General features: G+C 49.1%; 1 protein-coding gene across 2 annotated transcripts in view; it reads left to right on the top strand.

Moving 5' to 3' along the window:
- The window catches only part of EVC (EvC ciliary complex subunit 1), a 113340-nt gene that overhangs the window by 26848 nt on the left and 63493 nt on the right, over window positions 1–22999 (top strand). For both annotated transcript variants that reach the window (XM_054484765.2, XM_054484764.2), the window contains exons 6-11: window positions 1703–1801; window positions 5146–5283; window positions 8074–8232; window positions 13033–13249; window positions 13986–14134; window positions 16483–16581. In XM_054484765.2, coding sequence (XP_054340740.1) covers window positions 1703–1801; window positions 5146–5283; window positions 8074–8232; window positions 13033–13249; window positions 13986–14134; window positions 16483–16581 — 861 coding nt within the window. The remainder of the gene's footprint in view (window positions 1–1702; window positions 1802–5145; window positions 5284–8073; window positions 8233–13032; window positions 13250–13985; window positions 14135–16482; window positions 16582–22999) is intronic.

Here is a 22999-nt window from a genome sequence, read left to right as displayed (position 1 = left end):
ACAATGACAAAAGAACCTCAACCTAAACTTCACACCTTATACAAAAATTAAAAGGGATCACATTCTTAAATGTAAACAATAAACTATAAATCTTTTAGAAAAAATATTGCCAGGCATGGTTGGCTCATGCCTATAATCCCAGCACTCTGGGAGGCTGAGGTGGGTGGATCACTTGAGGTCAGGAGTTCAAGACCAGCCTGGCCAACATGGTGAAACCCTATCTCTACTAAAAATACAAAAATTAGCCAGGTGTGGTGGCACATGCTTGTAATCCCAGCTACTTGGGAGGCTGAGGCAGGAGAATTGCTTGAACCCGGGAGGTGAAGGTTGCAGTGAGCCAAGATTGTACCACTGTACTCCAGCCTGGGCGACAGAGTGATACTCCATCTCAAAAAAAAAAAAAAAACAAAAGGAAAGAAAGAAAAAGAATATAAGAGAAATTCTCCAGGATTTAGACCTAGGCAAAGAGTTTTTAGACTTGACACCAAAAGCATGACACATAAAAGGAAAAATTAACTGGAATTCATCAAAATTAAAAACTTTTGCTTTGCAAAAGACCTCGTTAAGAAGATGAGAAGACAAGCTACAGAGTGAGAGAAAACGTTTGCAAAACAGATGTCCACCAAAGGACTAGTACCTAGACCAGATAAGGAAATTTCCAAACTCAGCTGAAGACAGGAAGCAATCCAGTTAGAAAATGGGAAAGACGTGAACAGATATTTCACCAAAAAGGATACATAGATGGTAAGTAAACACATAAAAAGGTGTTCAATGTCATTAAGCCAGAATGAAAATCCAAGTTGAACTCACAATAAGATATCACCACACACTTGTTAAAATGGCTAAAATAAAAAATAGTGACACCACCAAATTCTGGCAAAGATGTGGAGAAACTGGATCACTCATACACTGCTGATGGAAATATAAAATGGTACCTACGGCCATACTGGAAAACGTTTTGGCAATTTCTTATCAAACTTAACTTGCAATTACCAGAAGACCTAGCAATTGCATTTGTGGGCATTTATCTCAGAGAAATGAGGATTTACGTTCACACAAATGTTCACAGCAGCATTGTTCATAATAGCCCCAAACTGGAAATAATCCAGATGTCTTACAAGGGTGAATAGATGAACAAATTGCGGATACAGCCCCCTCTGTACTTCCTGGGTATCCCCACTTATGGGAGGGTTCTTCCTGGTTTAAAGGACATCTCCATCCATTGAAACAGGAGACTGACATGGATAACTTTGCATTTCCAGTTCCATACAACTATCCCGCTGATTCTTTCTTCAAAGAAGCAAACCCTCCTTTGCTTTTTATATTTTCTTCAATAAATGGTACTGGAGCAATTGGACATCCATAAACAATAACAATGACGAACCTCAACCTAAACTGAATGGGGGATGTGGAGGGCCTTGCACAGAGTAAGCACCTAATATTTGTTGAATACATGCATGAGGAAGAAATGAAGCTTTTTAAGGAAGCTTCATGAAAATGTAATGCATTATGGGTTATTGTCATGATTTATAATCTGAGGTCCTTTCCTTCAGCAAAAAATATACGTGAAGAGAGAGTGAAAGAGAAGAAAAGAAGGAGAGAGGCAGCGGGGGGAGGGAGGGAGAAGAGAAAACAGAAAGCAAAAGACAAAAATACCATTGATTAAACTTTTCTTTTGTTATCTTTCCTTTCTTGGCAATAGATGTTTATTCAGATTTTTAAAATATGCCTCCTTGACCTTCTTCCTAAAAAGAAGTCAGATGATGAATTATACCAGAAGATCCTTTCAAAACAAGAAAATGTAAGTAAGTCTTCAACCTACGTTTCAAGGTAACTTAAAAATAGTTTATTATAATATATACAACTTATGATGCAAAAGTATTTTTTCTTTCATGTATAAAATAGCTTATTACAATATATACTTTTTAACACAGTATAGTGAAATATAAAAGTATGTATACAAATATTTAAAAAGTGTATTATTAAAATTTGGAATACTATTTATAGCAAAGAGAATAATATTGGTCATATCTACTACTCAAGGACGGTCACTGTTAATGTTTTTTTCTGCACACATTTGGGATATTTTTAAAGACATAATTTGTTTATTGGTTATAGCTATTTATACTACTTTGTATTCTATTCTCAGTCTTTTATGGAAAGTTTATTTTGTTTCATGTGCAGCAAAGAGTCAGGGCTTGGAGTCAGACTGGTTGAGGTTGGTATCCTGGCTTTATCTTTTACAAGCTCTCAGAATCCTAGTTTCCTTTTTGTGTAGAGAGACAATTCCTGTTCTGCGAGAGTGCAGAAAGGATAAGAGAGATGTGTATGATACACCTTGCAACGTCACAGTTGGCTGTGAATATGTGATGACTGCTATCATCCTCATTATCACAACCACCACCAAAATCATCATCATCCTCATTATCACCACCATTTTTATTTTGTACCAGCATCACCACCACTACCATCACAGTTTTCTTCATCATGTCATTGTTGTCATCACCATAACCACCATCATCTTTGCCATTGTCACCACTGACATCATCATTCTTTGTCTTTACCACCATCATCATCATCCTCATGACCACTATCATCACCAACACCATCACCATCCTCATGTCCTCATTACCATCATCATGAGCATCATTTTTATCATTGTTGTAATTATTGGCATTCTCATTGCTACCATCACCACCATCATCATCTTCATTACCACCACAATCATCATCACCATCCTCATTACCATCACCACTACCAATGTTGCAGAGCAGGCAAGCTCCAGAATAGGGTTTAGCCTGGGAGGGCACTTGGCTTCACCTAGGAAGGAATTCAAAGGAGAGCCAGTGGTGTTAGACAGTAGTGTTTCAGTGAATGGTGCCACTCCTTGCAGAGCAGGGCTAACCCATAGGCAGTGTGCCCAGATTTGGTAACATATGGGTGCTTGGCAACTGTATTTATACTCGTGTAAACCTGCTTTCAATTACATGCAAATTAAAGGGCAGTTCATTGCAAATTGAGGGACAGGTTATTTAGAACTTTCTAAAAAGGGGACAGTAACTTCTGGGTTGTTGCCATGGAAAGGGGTGGTAACTTTTGGGTTGTTGACATGACATTTGTAATCTGTGGTTGTGCTGGTGGGAGTGTCTTATGCTAATGAGCAATGAGGGCAGCAAGGGATCACTTTCATCACCATCCACTGGTTCCTGCCGGTTTCTTCACTTTATCCTGTCTGGACTAGATCCCGTTTTGATCAGCAGGGTTGTGATCAGAAAACAAGTCCTGCCAGTCTCCTACCTCACCTTGTCCTTACCGTCATTGTCATCATTATTCTCATTACTACTATCACTAGCCTCTTATTCTTCATCCCCTGCCATCATTTTCATTATCATCATCATTGTTATTGTCAACATTTTCATTACTGCCATCGTCAGCGCATCATTGTTGTGATAGTCTTCATCAGCACCACCATCATCACCATCTTTATCATCTTTACTGCTACCTCTACCTTCACCTTCATTAGAGTCCTCATCATCATCATCATCGTCCTTGTTCCCACCACCGTGAGACCTGGGGGTTTGGGAAGGAATGTTTCTTCTTTACTCCACTGGATTCCATGAGGAAGGATGACTCACTGCATCCCAGGAAGGAGGAAGGACATCATCGTCTTCATTGTCATCCTCAGTGTCACCACCATGGTCATGGTCCTCAGGCAGTGCACGTGGTGCTTGACATACATTATTCCATTTAATAGTTATGACAGCCCTGTGAGTGGCCATTGTTATTTTTGTTTTACAGCTGAGGAAACTGAGACTCCATGAATTCAAATGACTTTCCAGTGGCAAAAATGATAATGATAACGATGACATTTATAATCATATTAGTAATAATGAAACAATACTGTCTGTTATAATGGAAAGAATAAGAGCCTTGGAGTCTGCAGACCTCAGATCAAATTCCATCTCTACCAGTTAAACAAGGCTGTCTGAACTTAAGCAAGCATGTTAGTTATAATAGTGGCTACTATTTATTGAGACAGTCTAGCCAAGTGATTTAAATGCATAATTTCATTTAACACTTGCAGTAACCTTAAAACTTTCAGAAGAGGACAAGGAGTGCCCAGAATTTGGAAGAGTAAGGACAAGCCTAGCACTGCCCCTTCCTGCCTGGGCGTCTTTGGACAAACTATCTTACCTTCCATAAACCAGCTTTCTCACCTGGAAATGGGTCATAATTTCTCTTTTGCAGAGATGCCGTGAGGATTAGAAATCACATATGGCCTCAGCTTGGGTCTTCAATAGTAGTTTATATCAATATTATTTTTCCTAGTGAAACTTGACCCATGCCACACTGTTGGCTATGTGACAACATAGAGCTGCCTCCCACACTCTATCTTGGGGTTTGTAGGACTCTATACTTAGGACTCACCTTTTCCTTCCTGAGTTCAGAATCATTTGAGAGAGTCAGGAAGAGAGATATAGAAATGTAGCTTTATTACTGATTAGAGGCCACCTTGGAGGACGTGGCTTAGATGCACAGCTATCATGGCTTCCTGATACTGAATCCCAGAATTCACTGAATTGCCTAGCTAGTCACGGGCAATGCTGGGCCACCTCAGGCTTCCCCACACAGAAACATGGCCTTGACTACCCAGCTCACTCTAGGCTGATATCACACCAGAGCAGTGGCCTCCCCTGATTGGCCCATCACAAACAGGAAGAGGCTGGGCAAGTTTCTGGCCTTTAAACCAACCAGTCAGATATACACTACTTCCTGCCCCGGGGTGTTGTTCTTTCCCAGGAAAACCAGAAGAGGAGCAAAGAAACATTCCTTCCCAACCCACTGGATGTCATGATATTTTCCAGGACTTCATAATGATTGAAAGATACTATTTTATTGATTTTTAAAGTATAGTCTAGTTTTTTTTTTTTTTGAGGGAGGATATAGAAGAAAATAATCCATTATTCTTGAGGCTCTATGTTTAATGAGAAATTTGGTCAAACCTCATGTACAACAACCCCCAGAGCATTTAACTATTGTTTAAAAATATTTTGTGAAATGTGAAAAATAAAAGCATTTATTTTTCTAGAATTTAAGACACACTAAACTTTTTCTTTATTTGCTTTCTTTTTTTTTCTTCTTCAGGATTTGGAGGAACTAGAAAAGGGACTTCAGGTCAAACTGTCAAACACAGAAATGTCGGGGGCTGGTGACTCTGAGTACATCACCCTGGCTGATGTGGAAAAAAAGGAGAGAGAGTACTCTGAACAGCTAATCGATAATGTGCGTGCCGGACTTTCTTTCCTGTACACAAATTTTGGTTTCTAAAAACAGTTAAATTGGCTAAATTAAAGAGATGATAGTTAGAAGTGTGCCTAATACTTGAATTCCCCTATCACATACTGCCCTAGAGGCAGGATCCAGTTTCTGATGCTAAGTGATAGGGAAGAAGTAATTAAGCAGCAAAGATTCACAAAGGGAGGTTTATTTTTTATATCATGAATTATCCTCATTTAAATTTCAGATTGGTCTTTTTATCATTCAAAGCAAAGATTGCTGTAACCCTTGATGTCATCACTGCCCTTTGGAATAGAGTAGAAGAAAGCTGCTAGGCATCGCTCGTGAAAGCAAGTTTTAAATTCCAGACAGAATGGCTTCTCTGAAACATCTTTTTCTTTTCTTTTGGGTTCCACCACCCCCTGTTCATATATTATGTATTAAACAAACATGTCCTTGGCACTTGCTCTTCACCAGGGATTGTGCTGGGCACTGGGGACTCAAAAATCATTTAGACATTGCCCTGCCTGAGAGAGGCCCGGAGAGACGAACAGGTGAGCAGATGAGGGCTTCACAGGGTGACACATCTTGTGATAGAAGGAAGCACAGGAGAAGGCCCGAGGCAGGCACAGTGGAGGGAAGAATTCATTTTACCCCAGGCTTAGGAAAGCCTCCATAGAAGAAGGGACCATGGAGAGGCTGGCTGGGAGAAGTGTGGGTGCTGGCCAGTGGTGGGGCAGAGACGGTTGCTAAAGAGGGCTGAGAGCAAGTCGAGGTAAGGTAAAGCCAGAGGGATCTGGCCAGAGGGCTTGTATCTTATGCCAGCGAGGTGGGAGTCACTGAAGCTTTGAAGCAGGGGGTGGCTGGGTTCAGCTTCTGCTTTAGAAGGGCTGCCCAGGCACTGAGTGGAGGGTGGTGAAGAGCTACTGGGCTAGTCCAGCAGGAACTTTATTAAGGCAACTGCAATAGAACGGAGAGGTGAGGAAACATGTGAGAGAAGCTATGGTGGTCTAGCCTGGGGCGGCAGGTGGGGAGGAGGAGGGGGTCCAGGGTTAGTACTGCTGAAATAAGGGCCCCAGAGCAAGACGCTCATGGGAGGGAGGGAGCCAATGCTCCTGTCCTCTGAATAGGTCCAATATTGAGAGGAGAGGGTTGGAGATGGAGGGTCTCCATGAGAGCCCAGGTTAGAGGACCTGGAGGGCCAGAATGTTCTTAGAACTGTGGGCCAGGCTACTAAGGAAGAGGGCCAGCCTGGATTCCGGTGGTCCACAGAACCCCCAATGCTGTGTGCAGTATCTTGTCCATGTCTGCCTTTCTCAGGGACAGGGTTCAGAGTTTTCATGAGATTCTCCAAAGTATTGGTGACCTCCAAAAATGGTGACCTCTGGCCTAGAAATGGTGTGTAAAATGGGAAGAGAAAAGAGCTTAGTGCCAAATCCTGGATCCTGCCCATGTTTAAGGAGAAGGGGATGAGAAGAATCAAGACAAGAAAGCAGAGGAGGAATTGGATGGGCTTTGCAGAAGCAGGAGAAAATCATGTCATGGACGCCAAGAGAATCAGGAGTTTGTAAGCAGAGTGGGGTGTGCAGAGTTGGTGGGTGACAGTCTGCAGTCTCATGGCAGGAGGAAGGCAGGTCATCTGATGGCTCCAAGAGGGAAGAGCAGGGTGAGAGCGTGAGGGTGCCAGGCAGGTTTGAGGTCCCTCCTGGCAGGGATGGGAGGAGGAGCTGACCAGCAGCATGTATGGGGTTTACTGGGAGGCAATGGGGCCCTGAGATGGGAAGCCGCATTGATGAGGGGTGTTCATCTGGGTGCAGGCTTCCTCCTGGCAGAGCCAGACTGACACCGCAGTTGAGGCTAACAGAGTTTCATCACCTTGAGTCACAGCAACAAGATCAGCATGGGTTTCTGGTGACACTAACCCCTACCCCCTCCCATGCCTGGTCCAACCAGAAGTGTCCATTTCAGCCTCTGAGAGGCTGAGCCAAGATGGAGGCAACCTCAGCCGTGGAGTTAAATGGATCTGAACCAAATCCTGGCTTTCATTGGCTCCATGATCTCTTGACAGGTGACCTAACTCCCCCGAGCCTGTTCCTACACCTCCAGATACATACTTTATCATGATATCAGATATCAAATGTGTGAAGCACAGAGCCTGGTGAACAGCCTGCGGGCCATGAGGGAAAGTTGTTCCGATTCCTAGTGTCATTGTCCTTAGAGCTCTGACTGTCTGTGATGATGCAATTAAACCTCCTGCATTCTAAGCCACTTGGGAATTCCCAGCTCTGCTCCTGATAAAATGAGGGGGAAGGAAGATTTTAAAGCAAAATGTTTTCATGGTCAGCATCCTCTCTGCCATATTAAGCTTTCATACTTTTAGGACAATAACTAATATTTAAACATCTGTTTATACTTTTACTTCCGGGAAGTATTTAATCCCTTTTAAAATTCCCAAAGCTTCCATGAGCACATTATCACATTTCATCTGCCCCTAGGTAACTGTAATGACCTGTGCAAGAGTCTGTAGGCTGGACAAGCTACTGCCTTCTTTCCTTAGCAGCAGTGCTTTCGTGTCTGCTGAAACACCATTGCAAAACTGACTGACAGCTGCAATGGAACCAGAAAGAACTTTACTGTAGAATGTGATTGTTGCCAAGATAAACTCACAGAAATTGTAGAATTGTTTAGAATCTTTGTTTGTGATAAGGAGTGAATTGTAATTCCCGAGCATGCACCGTTTGGCTTTCTTAAGTAAGTTTTTCCCCTCACTTCTTGCTGCTTGTGCTCATTTCACAGATGGAAGCTTTCTGGAAACAGATGGCAAACATCCAGCACTTTCTTGTGGACCAGTTTAAGTGTTCCAGCTCCAAAGCCCGACAGCTCATGATGACTCTGACTGAAAGAATGATTGCAGCCGAAGGGCTATTGTGCGATTCTCAGGAGCTGCAGGCTCTGGTAATGCTGGAGGGGGCGGGAGGGAACATAAAGATATTCATACTAGAGATTTGGAATCTTGAGGCTTGACATCATTAAATCTAACAGATTCATGTTGGAGCTGGTTATATAGAGCCTCAGGGAAAAAAAACCAACAACAACAGTAAATTCATTCATCCATTTATTTATTCATCCATCCACCCATTCATCCATCTACCCATCCATCCATCTGCCCTCCCACCCATTTATCTATCCATCCGTCTATCTACCTACCCATCCATCCATCCATCCACCCATCTATCCATCCACCCATCCATCCATCTACCCATCCATCCATCTGCCCTCCCACCCATTTATCCATCTATCCATCTATCCACCTACCCATCCATCCATCCATCCATCCACCCACCCATCCATCCATCCACCCACCCATCCATCCATCTGCCCTCCCACCCATTTATCCATCCATCCATCCCTCCATCCATCCATCCATCCACCCACCCATCCATCCACCCGTCCACCCACCCACCCATCCACCTGCTCATCCATCCATCCATCCATCCACCTACTCATCCATCCATCCATCCATCCATCCACCTACTCATCCATCCATCCATCCACCTTCTCATCCATCCATCTATCCACCCATCCATCCACCTACTCATCCATCCATCCATCCACCTACTCATCCATCCATCTATCCACCCATCCATCCACCTACTCATCCATCCATCCATCTATCCACCCATCCATCCACCTACTCATCCATCCATCCATCTATCCAATGAGTGAAGGCTCTGGCCAGCTCAGTATTACTGGAGCATAGAACACTGGTCCTAAACCTGAAATTACACATTGAAATTATCTGAGAGCTTTAAAAAGTACTGATTCTTGGGCACCAGATGGGTCTCCATCCCAGAGTTTCTGACTTAATCAGACTGGGATGCAACCTGGCTGGGCATTGGGATTTTTAGAGCTCCCCAATGACGATGGTGGGCGCTGGGGTTGACGCCCACTGGTGTAGACAGAGCATTGATTTGCTTTCCTGACTGCCCTGTTTTGCCTGCAGAGTTCTTTAACAACGCCTTTTCCTGGCCTTCACTCTGAGGTTCTAATGTGATTGGTCTGGAGTGGAAGCCCTGGCATTGTGGGTTTTAAAACGCCCTGAACTATTCTGATGGGAGGCCAGGGATACAAACCCCTGGTGCATGGGTGTCCAACCTTTTGCCTTCCCTGGGCCACATTGGAAGAAGAATTGTCTTAGGCCACACATAAAATACACTAACACTAACGATAGCTGATGAGTGAAAAAAAAAAAAAGTTCCCTGCTTATTTTAGTGAAGACTGCCAACCACACAGATAAGCAAAAAAGTCCTCACATTCAAAGGGTTGGACACCCATGGGAGAGAAATCTGCGAATCCAGCTTTGACTCCGGGCTCTGTTGTTTGGAGCTGTGTGATCTTGAACATATTACTTAACCTCTCTGAGCATCTGTTCCTCTATTTATAAAATAATAGTGCTAAGAGTTGCCACAGACAGGGCCTGGGTAGATGCTGAGTGACTCCTAACACCCCAGTCACCATTGGGTTCCTCTTGGTACACATTGGGCTCGTCCTGTGTGCACCAGTGTGTACTAGGCCCAGGGAATGAGCCGTCTGATGCTGCCCTGCACCCATTTCCCTGTCCTGTGCACCAGCCCATGTGGCAGCTCGGCTCAGAACACTGCAGTGGCCTCCCTGCCCTCAGCACAGACTCAGCTCCTCAGACCCGTGGGAAAGCCAAGCCTCAATGGATCTTTACCTCCCCTTGCACACCACGGGCCTCTCCCAATCCGCTTTGCTCCTCCAGGTGTGATCCACAGACCACAGCATCAGCAACACTGGGAGCTGGTTAGAATGCAGAATCCTGCCCTCCACCCCTCCCAAGCAGGATCTGCACTTTAACAAGACCCCCACGTCCACATAGTTGTTTGAGAACTCCATATGCTTTTTCTCAGTATATACACACATGGTCTTCTTTTTCTCTCAACACTACCAAAAGACAGGCCTGGAAGATATTTTATTCACAGCACACAGATAAGGAGCCCACTCAGTGACCCACCTAAGATCCCCGTCCTCTCTAATGACATCGCTGAGCCTGGGCCTGAAGCTTCCTGGTTAGCTGCCCAAGCCCCTTTGAATTGGATTTCAGTTTGATAAGGCTGCTGACTCATATTAATGCTCTGCAAAGGTGAAAGACTTTTCTTCCCATATTTTTTTCTTTTGCTATCAGCAGGATATTGATGCAGAAAAAAGAAAATACATCCTTAGCTGACTCTGGCCAGAGTATCAGCCAATAACTTCCAAATAGGAAGAAGGAAAGGGATCATCCAGTTTAACAGCATGACTTTCCTTCAGCCAGTGTTTAATGAGCACCTACTGTGTACCACATGCTGTTAATGGAAACCATATTGCAGAGGTTGGGAATGCAGGCTCAGAGAAGAAACTGGAGCTCCCACTGCAGTCTTGCCACTCATTAGCTGTGTGATCTTGGGCAGATAATTTAACGTCTCTGTGACTTGGTTTCATCCTCTGTGAAATGGGGGCTGTGATAGCACCTGCTGTCTCACAGGGTAGTTGAGAGTGTTAAAGACTTGGCAGTATGTAAAGTTTTTAGAGCAGAGCCCAGCACGTAGGAAGCATTCAGTACTTGTTAGTCATTAGAGTCCCAAGGCCACATGTCAGCAGAAGAAATAGACAACAAATTATTGTAATGATGCATGGACAGGGCTACGCAGTCTATGTTTGTATAGAAGAGGGATGGATTCACTGTGCCTGCATACCGGCTACCAAAGGAGAAAAAGATGGCTTCCGTATCTCAGAACACAGAAGAGTTGGAATTCCCAGAGCGGCATCCCATCTTTCTGGCCTGGGCATTTGGAGCTGGAATGTGCATCTCTAAATATTAAAACTGGAAGAGCCCTTCAAAGGGACCCTGACGGTCATCAGATTCAGTTTCTTGAGACACACAGGAAAAAAACAGCTGTCAAGACAGATGTGGGGACCGGCTGTAGATAATGATGAAAACAGCTGACACTCAGGGAGGTTCACTGTTGCCTGGCCGTTGTTCTCAATGCTTGATGTATTTTGACTTACTTAATCCTCATGTCAAATCTGTGTGGCAGGGGTCAGGTGAGGAGCTTGTGCCGAGGTCCTGGGAGCTTGTGCTCAGACCTGGGAGCCGAGTCTGAGCCTGGCACTGTTGAGGACTCAGCCACACTCAGAGCACGTCAGGGCCCCCTTCCCCCATTCCACGTCCCACTTCTCACTCAACTCTCTCCACTCCCATCCTCCCTCCAATATAGGTGCATCGATTGCACCACCACTGCCAACCCCAGCCAGCCTGTGTTGGGTTCCCAACATCCTCCTGTGCTCTTTAGAGGTGGCCAGAGCCACCTTTCCCGCGGCCCACCCGGCACCTCCGCTTATCCTCTTGCGCCCTCTAGGGGTCACGGGCTGCTGAAATGAGCCTCGCCGTCCTTGTCCATCACCGGGGGATGTTCTTGCCGTAGTCTTGTGGGAACAGAGGCCAGTGCAGCTTGGCACACAGTGTGGCCATGGCTGGTCAAGGGGACATGGGTGACTCAGGCCTGGCCCCTGTCTTCAAGGGCTCTCAGTCCAGGCTGGGACTGCCCCTCACAATCACTTCCTCGAAGACTGGAGCCCTGGGGCAGTGGAGAACAGAGTAGGGGACCAGTGAGGGTGGGGACAAGCAGGGAAGGGCCACAGAACCCTTGAGGACGAGAAGGACCTGGCCGGGCAGGGGAGTGAGTGGAGGCAGTGAGGGTGATCCAGGAGGAAGGCCCCACAGGTGCAGAGGCTGGGCAGCCAGGAGCAGGCAGGTGTGCAGGACAAGGCCCCACAGAGCTTCCTGCGCCATGCCCGGGGTGCTGGACTTGATCTCAGGGCAGCAACAGGAGGGTTTGGGGCCACGGCTGACAGAACCATCGGCATCTCTGAAAGGTCCCCTGGTCTGTGAGGTGGCTCAGAGCATGGGGCAGAGATGGGAGGCTGGGGAGCAGGACTGGCCTGTGGCCTCAGCCCAGCACAGAGGTGCCTAGGCCTGAGCTGGGCGTGGCTGGGAGTGGGGGGTGCAGAGTCTGTGCCGAGGGAGATGCCAAGGCCCCCCGCCCGCTCCTCCTTTCCCCCTTGCTCTCATTCCACAAGCAGCTGCTCTCGGGCGTGCAGGGCCCTTGGCTGCCTCAGGTTGACATTTCCCCCTGTCTTTTCTGAGAGTCTGTGAAATGATGAGGTGGGGCTGGGGAGGGCCTTCTGTAGAATCTGACTGCGGAGAGTCGTGTTGGAAGCCAATCATTCCCCTGAAAATCTCGGCCGTCCTCAGCAGTCAGGCTCTCTGGGGCTCTAACGAAAGCCAGGAACTGCTGGCACTTTGCATTTGCTCCGCAGCCCTGTGGGGGCCACAAGGCCAGATGGGCTGGGGGAGATGACTATAAGCCAGGTGGCTTTTCCTCCTTGACCATTTGCAAATCTGGATTCCCTCCCAGGAGGGTGGCCCTCCGGGGAGCGCTACTGGCGACTAAGTGCCTATGTGCTAAGCAGCGTCAGCCTCCCCGCACCCTAGGAGAGACACTTAATCCCCACCTCGGGGGCAGACCCAGATCTCGCTCATGAAAGAGAAGGGGAGTTCATTCCTCTGAGCTCCGCTCTCCCAGGCAGTGCCATTAGTTAATGACCCTGGTGGCCTCTTCCCAGCTGTTAATTAACATGCCCTGGTGGTTCCCAGGACACCCCAGCTATGGTCCTGTGTGTTTCTTTTTGCAGGACGCCCTGGAGAGGACGATGGGGCGGGCACACATGGCAAAAGTGATTGAGTTTCTGAAGCTGCAAGTCCAGGAGGAGACCAGGTGCCGGCTGGCTGCCATCTCCCGCGGCCTGGAGCTGCTGGCTGGTGAGGGGAAGCTGTCCGGGCGGCAGAAGGAGGAGCTGCTCACGCAGCAGCACAAGGCCTTCTGGCAGGAGGCAGAACGCTTCAGCCGGGGTGAGCTGTGGGCATGGGTGCCGTGGTCCACGACACTGGCCTTCTGGATCCCTGGGGCTGTGCAGTGAGAGGGCTGGCAGCCTGGGGCAGTGTGCCCACGGCGCCGGGCACAGGCTGCCTTTCTGCTTCTGCCCTAGGGACTGGGTCACTGGGCTGCTCTCTGGGGCTCTCTTCCCTTCTCTGTACAGCAGAGTCCATGAAGGCCACTGCCCAGGGCAGGGGTCACCTGCTGCACTCACTCACCAGGGATTCAGGCTGATTGAGTTCCCATGTCCTGCATCAAAGCCACCAGGAACCGCAGAGGGACAGAGGAGGGTGAAGGGTCTCACACTAGACATTTACACAAAGTGGCTCCTGTCGCCCAGCGGCAGCTCATGGTCATGCCGGAGTCATGTGGCCCTGCTCAGCGGCAGGGTGGGTGAGGGTGGGCCATGGTCCAGCATGTGGGGCAGGAAGGGGAACCGCGCGTGTGTCCCACGCATGCTTCTGCCCCAAGGCTGACCCTGGGGTGGGGGTGGGGCAAGGCTCAAGACGTAGAGGCATCTGGGCTTAGCTGAGGTCACACTACTAGTGGGACCTGCGGAAAGAAACCCAGGTCTGTCACCAGCAGGACAGGCATCATCTCTGCAGCCGACACTAGCTTCCCCAACCTCCGGACAGGAGAAAGCATGAGGGTCTCCACTGAAAGTCTGGCTCACAGAGTCACCTCCTGTGCTGTGGCTTTTTTCAATCCCAGAGTTTGTCCAGCGAGGCAAAGACCTGGTCAAGGCATCTCTGGCTCACCAGGTGGAGGGGACGGCAAAACTCACGCTGGCCCAAGAGGAGGAACGGAGAAGCTTCCTGGCTGAGGCCCAGCCGACTGCTGACCCGGAAAAGTTTCTCAAGGTGACTCACATTCCCAGCCTCTGCACATGTGGGTGAGCCTGTTGTAGTTCTGTTCCCGTGACTGAGCACGGGAAGCCGGAGGTATTCATCAGGCATGAGGTTATCTCCCTACTTCCCATGTGTCAGCCGAGTGACCGAATCTCAGTCCCTTAGCCCCTACATCCCTAGGGTCCTAGTGGACTGTAAGCCAGCGATAAGAGTTGTGCTGGCCTCACTGGGCTGCTGAGAAGAGGAGGGGGTAGGATCCGTAGAGAGCTTGGCAGAGTGCAAACGCATGGCAGGAGCACACAGATGGTGGCAATGGTGTGAAGGGAGCAATGTGTGGCCCAGAGGGGACAAGCATGTCCCAGAGAGTAAGGCAGGCTCACACACCCAGGGACAGGGCCCTTGTGGGTCGGTTGCAAGTCCAGGAGAAGGAAGGGAGCTCCCAGCCTTGCATGTGGGGTTGAGTGGTCAGGACCCGGAGGTGGCCAAGGTCGGAGGTACCCTTGGTCTTGCCTGAGAAAGGGACAAGAAGATCTGAAGGAGGACAAAAAGCAAGATGTCACCCTCCAAGGAAAAGGAGTCAGCTGGCCCCAGAGCAGGCTCTAAGGACCTGGGCTCGCCAGTTCTCAGAGAGACCACCGAGCTCTGGTTTCGCTCTGCTTGCTTTCACTAGTAATGGGCAGTGGGGCTGGGAGAGGACCAGCTTGTCCGTGACCGTCTTGCAGGCTGGTTAAGCACTGGGCGCTGAGGCCAGCCACACCTGGGTTTGGGTGCTGACTCTGCCACTACATAGCTGGGTGACCTTGGGCATGTTGCTTACCCTCTGGTCCTCAGCTTCCACATCTGTGAAATGGGCATAATGGCACCTATATCACAGCATTGTTAGGATTCAGTGAGACCGAGGAAGGGGCAGCCCCAGCCTCACTGTTTGCCTGGGTCCACCTGCCCTCCATCAACACTTGGTACAGCACATCTCAGTTCTGCCAAGGGGTGGGCGGCACCATGTCTGGGTCCAGGCTCAGCCCAGAATAGAGGCCCAGGGGCCCTCCCTGGGGGCCAACCTGGTGGTGGTGGCACCACTGCAGTGAGAAGCCAATGGAGGGGTCCCCCGAGAACAGAGGACAGGCCTCTAGGTCCCTGGTCCAGCTGCCTCCCTCACCCAGGGAGCCTCTTCCAGGCCCACACTTGGAGCTTCTGCATTTGCCACAAAGGGGTAGGGTAGGTTTTTCTGTCTTTGAGACCTATTTGAAATAAGAGGAATATAAGGCTATTCAGCTCCTTGTTACTTGGATATTTCTGGGCCCCTGTCCTTGATGTCACAAAGCCCAGTGTGAGTCCAGAGTGTGGAGACAGTGCCTGGGTGACGTCAGTGTCCCAGGGCCTCGGTACAGTCCTCGGAACACCTCGGTGCTGGTGTTCAGGACACGTAGGACGCAGGCAGGGAAGGGTGAATGAGCGCATGCATGCATGAATGAACCAGGACATGGACAAATGGGCAAACGAGCGAATGAAGGAAGGAGGATGGAATGGGTGGGAGAATGAACGAACGACACCAGGCTCCCAGCGCACACTCAGCACCCACCTTTTTCCAGTCCCGCCCTTCTCTCTCACTCACCTCCTGCCCGTAGCATCACCAAAGATCCTAGGGGGTTTACCTCCTGGTCTCTGCTGCTGCTTGCTGAACCTGACTCCCCATCTTCCCTCCAAGGAGTCCTTCTTTGTCCTTAAAGACTCCATTGAAACACCTCCCCCACAGGGAATTTTCTCCTGCAACCCTTCCCTGAGAAGGGTCTGTTACTCTGTCCTTCTGCCCCGCCTTGCCCCTCTGCTGCCCCGCCTCGCCTCTCTCTGATGCTCTGTTTAGGGCTGACTGGGTCTCCCTCTGCTGATGCCCGGGGTAGCCCAGTCTCCTGCTGCTCTGTTGGGGTCCTCAGGGAAGGGCCTCCACCATGTGGTCAGAGTGGGGCCTGGCTGGTTGCTGACTGCACTGACCTCCAATCGCCAGTCTGTGTCACCCCTGCTGGGTTCCCATCAGTGGGTCTCCCATGGCCTGAGTGGTCAGAAAGTGATGTCTGGGTGGCTGTGGCCAGGACAGCGGAGTGACAGAAGTGGCCCAGTGGCCCCTCCTCATCCTGGGTTTAACAAAAGTGTGGTGGTTTGTGGTGTTTCCTGGAAATCAGATTTGCTGGCCCTGGCATCAGCTGTGAAAGCCATGTGACAGCCCCATGCCTCAGTTTCCTTGTGTGTAATACAGGTGCCAACATCCTTCTTTCTAACCTGAGATGCAGGGGACGGTTGGAGAACCTTCTGGAAAAAAAAAAACCCTACATGTTTCTACCACTCAGCTCTTGTTTTCCTCACAGGCTTTTCATGAGGTCCTGGAGAGGCAGAGGCTGATGTGGTGTGACCTGGAGGAAGAGGAGAATGTCAGAGCCACCGAGGCTGTGGTTGCACTCTGCCAGGTACATGGCCTCTGTGGGGACTGGCAGAGAAGCCCCAGGGTCTGTGTGTGTGCGAGAACCTCACATCCTCCTGGCCGGGGACCCCAGAGGTGGTTCAGGTCCAACCCCGCACTCGTTGGCCGGTGATCCACGCAGGCCACGTCCCCTCCATGCGATCCTCCTTGTCCACATCAGAAACCGAGGCCGTTGGCCTTGGTCCTCTCTGAGGCACTGTCCATTTTTGGGGTGCTGAGGATTCTTATCTCCAGACATCCCTGTCAGCAAAGCTCTTTGGAAATCAGTTCTCCCCAGGTGAGAAATAGGCCCAGGGTTTCTGGGTGTCATCAGTGTAAAGTGGTGATGAAGAAGGGGTTCCGGGCTGAAATGGGGATGTCGGAGATCACATGCCACATCACCTCTTTCCCCTGTGCAACCGTGTGCAGGTCTGGGGTGGGGAGGTGAAGCTGGCCATGCTTGCCCTGCAGGGTGGCTTTGAGAGAGCAGGAGAGGGCACCCGAGCCCTCTTTAGGGGCAGGAGTCACAGGATGCCATGCTGAGCCAGACAGAGCCCCCGCCTCAGGCAGCATCCTCAGTTGTTGGAAAGGCAGGAGTGTGGACACCTGGCTATGAAGGAATCAACAAGTGGGTGTTGGGCAGCACCAGGAGGAAGAGAGGGCCTGGGTCTGTGTCCTGGCTCCCCGCTTCCTCACTGTGTGACCACAGGAGCATCACCTGGTCTCTAGCTCTCAGTTTCCCCATCTGTGAAATGGGGACAGTCATAGTTCTTCTTCATGGTGTGCCAGGAGGACTGTGTGTGGGGCCCTGAGACAGCAGCTGGCACTCGGGACACCCCAGGGCACGTTGTCTCCGGTGACAGCTTCCCTGCTTCTGAGTTCAGAGGAGAGGCAAGGGGCTCCCAGGTGAAGGTGACGTCAAGGACAGCAGCCTGCAGAAGGCAATGCTGAGCCAAGCATTGGATGAGACCAGGCCCAAGTGGACAAGGAGTCAGTGGGCATCCCCAGCAGGGAGAAGCTCATGCAGTGGTACGAAGTGCAACTCCTCACCCGGGTGGGAGCTGCACTGGGGTCAGTCATGTCTCTGTTAACCTGCTAGGGCTGCCGTGGTGAATACCACTGACTGGTGGGTTAAACAACAGAAATGTGTTCTCTCAAGGTTCTGGAGGCTGAAGCCCGAGATCATGGTGCCAACAGGGTTGACTTCTGGTGAGGCCTCTCTTCTGGGCTTGCAGACAGCTGCCTTCCCGTTGCCTCCTCACACGGTCATTTCTCTGCTTGGAAGAGGGGGGGAATGAAAGAGAGGGCTCTGGTCTCTCCCTTTTCTTATAAGGACACCAGTTCTATGGGATTAGGGCCCCACCCTGATGACCTCATCTAACCTTAATTACCTCCTGAAAGGCCCTGTCTCCAAGTACAGTCACATGGGATATTGGAGGTTAGAACTTCAACATAAGAATTTTATTACTTAATTACCTCCAAATACAGTCACATGGGATATTGGAGGTTAGGGCTTCCACCTAAGAATTTGGGAGGGAGACACAGTTTAGTCCAAACAGTGTCCTTCAAAACGTCATGTCCATCTGGAACCTCAGAATGTGGCCACACTTGGAAATAAGGGCTTTGCAGATGTAATTGGTTAGATCGCACAATTGGTTACGTCCTACTGGATTCAGGTGGACCCTAATTCTAATGGCTGGTGTCCTTATAAGAAGGCCGTGAGAAGACATAGAGACACAGGGAAGGAGGCTGTGTGAAGACAGAGGAAGGGACTGGAGTGATGCGGCCACAAGCCAAGGAACGCTTGCAGCCACCAAAAGCCAGAAGAGCCCAGGAAGGGCCCCTCCCAGAGCCTTTGGAGGGGGCGAGGCTCTGCCAACACCTTGGTTTCATACTAATGCCCTCCGGAACCGTGAGGGAATAAACTTCGTTGTCATGATGCACCCAGTTTGTGGTGCTTTGTTATGGCGGCCACAGGAAACTAAACGGAAACCAATCTTTGTTCAGGGCTAGCTCCTATCTTAAGTGCCTCTTGAATATTTGATTATTGAATTCTCATGAGATTCACGAGAAAGCCACTGCATTTTCCTTCCTTCCCAGAAGAGGAGTGAAGTGTTTTCTCTAGAAATGAGTAGGATGGGGTTCAATTTGTCAAAGCCCTGGGGCCCGTAGACAGGAAAGGAACAACTTTGTCCCCAGAGGAGTCAAGACTCAAATCCCTGGCTGGGTGTGAGGAAACCAAATTATAATCTTCCTCTGAGTGCTAACATGCTGTGTGACCTTGGCTGGTTACATACCTCTCTGTGCTGGCCCATGTATCTTGCCCAGGTTTTACACAGCCAGCAAGCGGGGAAGATGAGATTTAAAATAAAGGCTTTCTAATGTTAGTGCTGATGTGCTCACCCCAACCATGCTGCTCAGTGTGTTGACGGCTGTTGTGAAACCTCGGTTCTTGTCTTTTTAGTTTAAAAGAATGTAAACAAGAGACCACAGCAAAGGGGATGCAGCACAGAGCAATTTATTGCAAAGGAGAAAGAATGTTCTGAAAGTTAGGTGCAGAATAGACATGATGCCAAGAGCAGATGAGACAGCCTTGACTGTTACCGGGGAAACTCCCTTTCTGGGGAGTCTTATGTGATTATTCATAAGCGGGTGGGAAGAAGCGTTATTAGTAAGCATGTTGGGGTTGCGGGGGGTGGTCCTCTGAGTGCACATGCGCAGTAGCTGTACACTTGTTCATACATCACATGTCTCATTAGCATCTTAAGTCTCCGTCCAAGCGTGTGTTTTTTACTATTAAAATGAGCAGAGGGTCAGTCTGAGGACAGATAAAATCAAAGCGCACCTGCCGACTGCAGGAGATGTTCCCTGCTGCAGATAACTGTGCTGGAAAGAGCCGGACTACAGTGTGAATGCTGAGGCTTATTGTGTTGATGGTTTGGTCGCCGCAGCCCAAGGACATGGTCGCTTCCTTGAATACCTATCCTGCCTTACGTGTGAGCTGTGGAGCATAGTGGTGAAGCCCAGGCTCTGGAGCCAGACATCCTGGGTTCAAATCCCAGCCGGGCCACTTATTATCCCCTGCCGGAGGTGACACCAGGCGGCCCAGAGGCTATGGGGTGGGTATCAGCAGCATTCTCCTCCTCACCCCCTACAGTAGCTTATTGGATTCTCACCCATCCTCTCTAAAGCAGTTCTCAAACCTTGCTGTGCATCAGAATGTCGCCAAGATTGAGGAAATTGAGGTACAGGTTAGATCACTTGCTCACAATTACACAACCAGGCTGACAGCCTGAGTAAAACCCTATCAATGATTGCTGCAAAGGGTAAGCCAAGCAGTATATAAATGTAAACCCAGAACATCTGAGACGGGTCTCAGTTAATTTAGAAAGTTTATTTTGCCAAGGTTGAGGATGCGCACCTGGGACACAGCCTCAGGAGGTCCTGACGACACGTGCCCAGGGGGTCCGAGCACAGCGTGGTTTTATACATTTTAGGGAGACATGAGACATCAATCAGTATATGTAAGAAGTACATTGGTTCGGTCAGGAAAGGTGGGACAACTTAAAGCAAAGACAGGAAGACTCAAAGTGAGGAGGGAGCTTCCAAATCACAGGTAGGTGAGAGAGAAACAGTTGCATTCTTTTGAGTTTCTGATTACCCTTTCCAAAGGAGGCAATCAGATCTGCATTTATCTCAGTGAGCAGGGAGATAACTTTGAGTAGATGGGAGGCAGGTTTGCCCTGAGCAGTTTTCAGCTTCAGTGTTCCTTTTTGCTTAGTGATTTTGGGGGCCCAATATATTTTCCTTTCACAATAGGAAAGTGCCTGGCCAGCCCCAGCAGGTGCCAGTAAATACATCAGTTTCAGCAAAGGATTGTCAATGATGCCAAAATGACATCCTTAGGAAGTTACGCATTTGGTTTTTCCCTGTGTGGGCCTGTGAGAGCTTCAGTGAAGAAAGTGAAGACAGCCTTTTAATGTAACATCGGGAGAGGGTGACAGGTGTGATGAGGGGTGATACCTGCTGGAGTCTCTCTCCTAGGAGGAGGTATATGAAATGTACTGCATAAGAAGGTGTCGAGGGACACAGTGGAAATAGGTGTGAAATTCTCCACATCCACGTGGGTGTTTTTTTTTTGTTTGTTTTGTTTTGTTTTGTTTTAGACAGAGTTTAGCTCTAGTTGCCCAGGCTGGAGTGCAATGGTGCGATCTCGGCTCACTGCAACCTCTGCCTCCCACGTTCCAGAGATTCTTCTGCCTCAGCCTCCGGAGTAGCTGGGATTACAGGCATGTGCCACCACGCCCAGCTAATTTTGTATTTTTAGTAGAGATGGGGGTTTCACCATGTTGGTTGGGCTGGTCTTGAACTCCTGACCTCAGGTGATCCGCCCACCTTGGCCTCCCAAAGTGCTGGGATTACAGGTGTGAGCTACTGCTCCCGGCCTGGCCCAGGGCCTGTGTCAGCATGTCTCCCAGAGTTAGTCTGGAGGGATTTTCTTAGATTTACTTTGCCATTTCATCACAAGCCTTTAGGTTCCAGGTTGCTTGGCATATTTTACATTTCCTCAATTTGGAAATCATTGCCTTTGGTTACTGGAAACTGCTTTTCCTGATATTCCATAGGAGCAGGCTAAAATCCTGCATTGCCAATTGGAGAGCTGGCTGCGCCCTCCTGGCTGGGCGTCCTTGGGCCAGAGCCTGGACTGCTCTGAGCTCTGGTTTCCTTCTCTGTGCAGTGGAGACTGGGAGCCCATTTACCTTGAAGGCTGGGGGTACCAAGGAGAGCAGATCCAATTACCAGACCTAGCACATGGTAGGTGCTCAGTGAATGCCTCCCCGCCTTCCCCACAGGGAGCATGATCTCGGGAGATGTTGAGCCCAGTGGGGATGAGCCCAGATCTGGGTCCAGGGTCCTGGGTGTGAATCTCAACCACCAAAATGAATGACTAAAGCAGGTGTCACAATCATTCGAGGTTTATTGAGCCAGCTTGAGGGTGCACCTGGGAAAACGCAAGTCACAGACTTGGCTGTTTTTTCCAAAGAGGTTCTCAGGAGGTTTAATATTTATACATTTTCCTTTAAAAAGGCGGGGGGCGGGGGCTGGTTGGGGGGGTGGGGCAGCAATGAGAGGAACAGTTACACACTTGAAAGACTTTAGTTAGTGCCTAGTAAATCTACATTTTACATAAGATCAGGTGAACGTTTGAAGAAAAAGAACAGAGGAAGCAGGTGTCTCATCTTGTCTTTGTTCTGTACCTGGGAAGATAAGCCAGCCATCAACATGATCAGCATGGAGTCTTTTGAAAGAGCTGGTTTCTGTTTAGTCCTTAGGGAAGAAAGCCTTATGATGGTTGGCTAGCGAGGGAAGGGGTACAATGAGGTGTGTTCAACCTCCCATCCCATCCTTTACGGCACCGGGAATTCAGCTTCCAAGGTTTCTCTGGGGTCCCATTGGCCAAGAAGCCCCAATTGTTAGTCAGTTGGCAGCTTAGAATTTTACTTTTCTTCCTCAGTCTGCTAACCAGGCACCTTGGGAGAGTTTGTTCATTCATTCATTCATTCATTCATTCATTCATTTAAGTATTGTTGAGCACAGCTTTGTGCAGCACGTGCATGCTTGGGGTTGCAGCAGCAGCAGCAGTGAGGCCAGTATAAGGGCAGTGGGGAAGCTGGGGAGCAAGGCAGGGAGGAAGGGGCAGAAGAGGAGGGAATGAGTCCAGAGCGCCTCGTCTTGGAAGGCTTTGCAGACCGTCCCAAGATAGTTGCATTTACTTCTGAGTGAGACAGGAAATCACCAGCGTGTTTTGAGTAGGGAAGTGACCTGTTTTATGTTTTACAAGGACCACTGTGGTTTCCATGAGGAAGACAGACTGTAGGGGCAGAGGCAGAAGCAGGGAGCCCTGGTAGGAGACTGCTGTGGCCCATGAAAGAGATGGTGCTGACTGACGGGGCAGGGAGAAAGCCTGGAGCTTTGTGTCTGTTTGGACGATCGATGTCCCGCCTCCTATCTGTTAAAGTGGAGTTAATAGGCCTTCTTCATATGGGTATCAAGAGGTTTAAATAATCTCACGTGGGTAAAGCATATAGAAGAGTGTTGGGCACACCCCTCTTTGGTCAAGATTAAGTGCTGCATGGCACTGGAAGTCTAAAGTGTCTGTTCAAGGTCACTCAGCTGGGGCCTAGGAGTCAGGCCCAAGACTCGTAACATTCTACTGGGAAGTAGTGATTCGGGGAACACAAGAAGGGAAAAGGAATGTGCCCTCCTTGATGGAAGGGCTGAGGCTTGTTCATTTCTCCACCTCTGGGGTCGTGCCCAGGGGATAACCCACTCTAGACAATCAGTCAATATTGATGAATACACCAGTCAATCAGTTAATGTATTAATGAATTGGCTGGAAGTGTTGGCTAACACCTGTAATCCCA

This window comes from Pongo pygmaeus, chromosome 3 (genome assembly GCF_028885625.2).
Source record: "Pongo pygmaeus isolate AG05252 chromosome 3, NHGRI_mPonPyg2-v2.0_pri, whole genome shotgun sequence".
NCBI lineage: Eukaryota > Metazoa > Chordata > Mammalia > Primates > Hominidae > Pongo > Pongo pygmaeus.
This window is presented reverse-complemented; position numbering and strand designations above follow the sequence as displayed.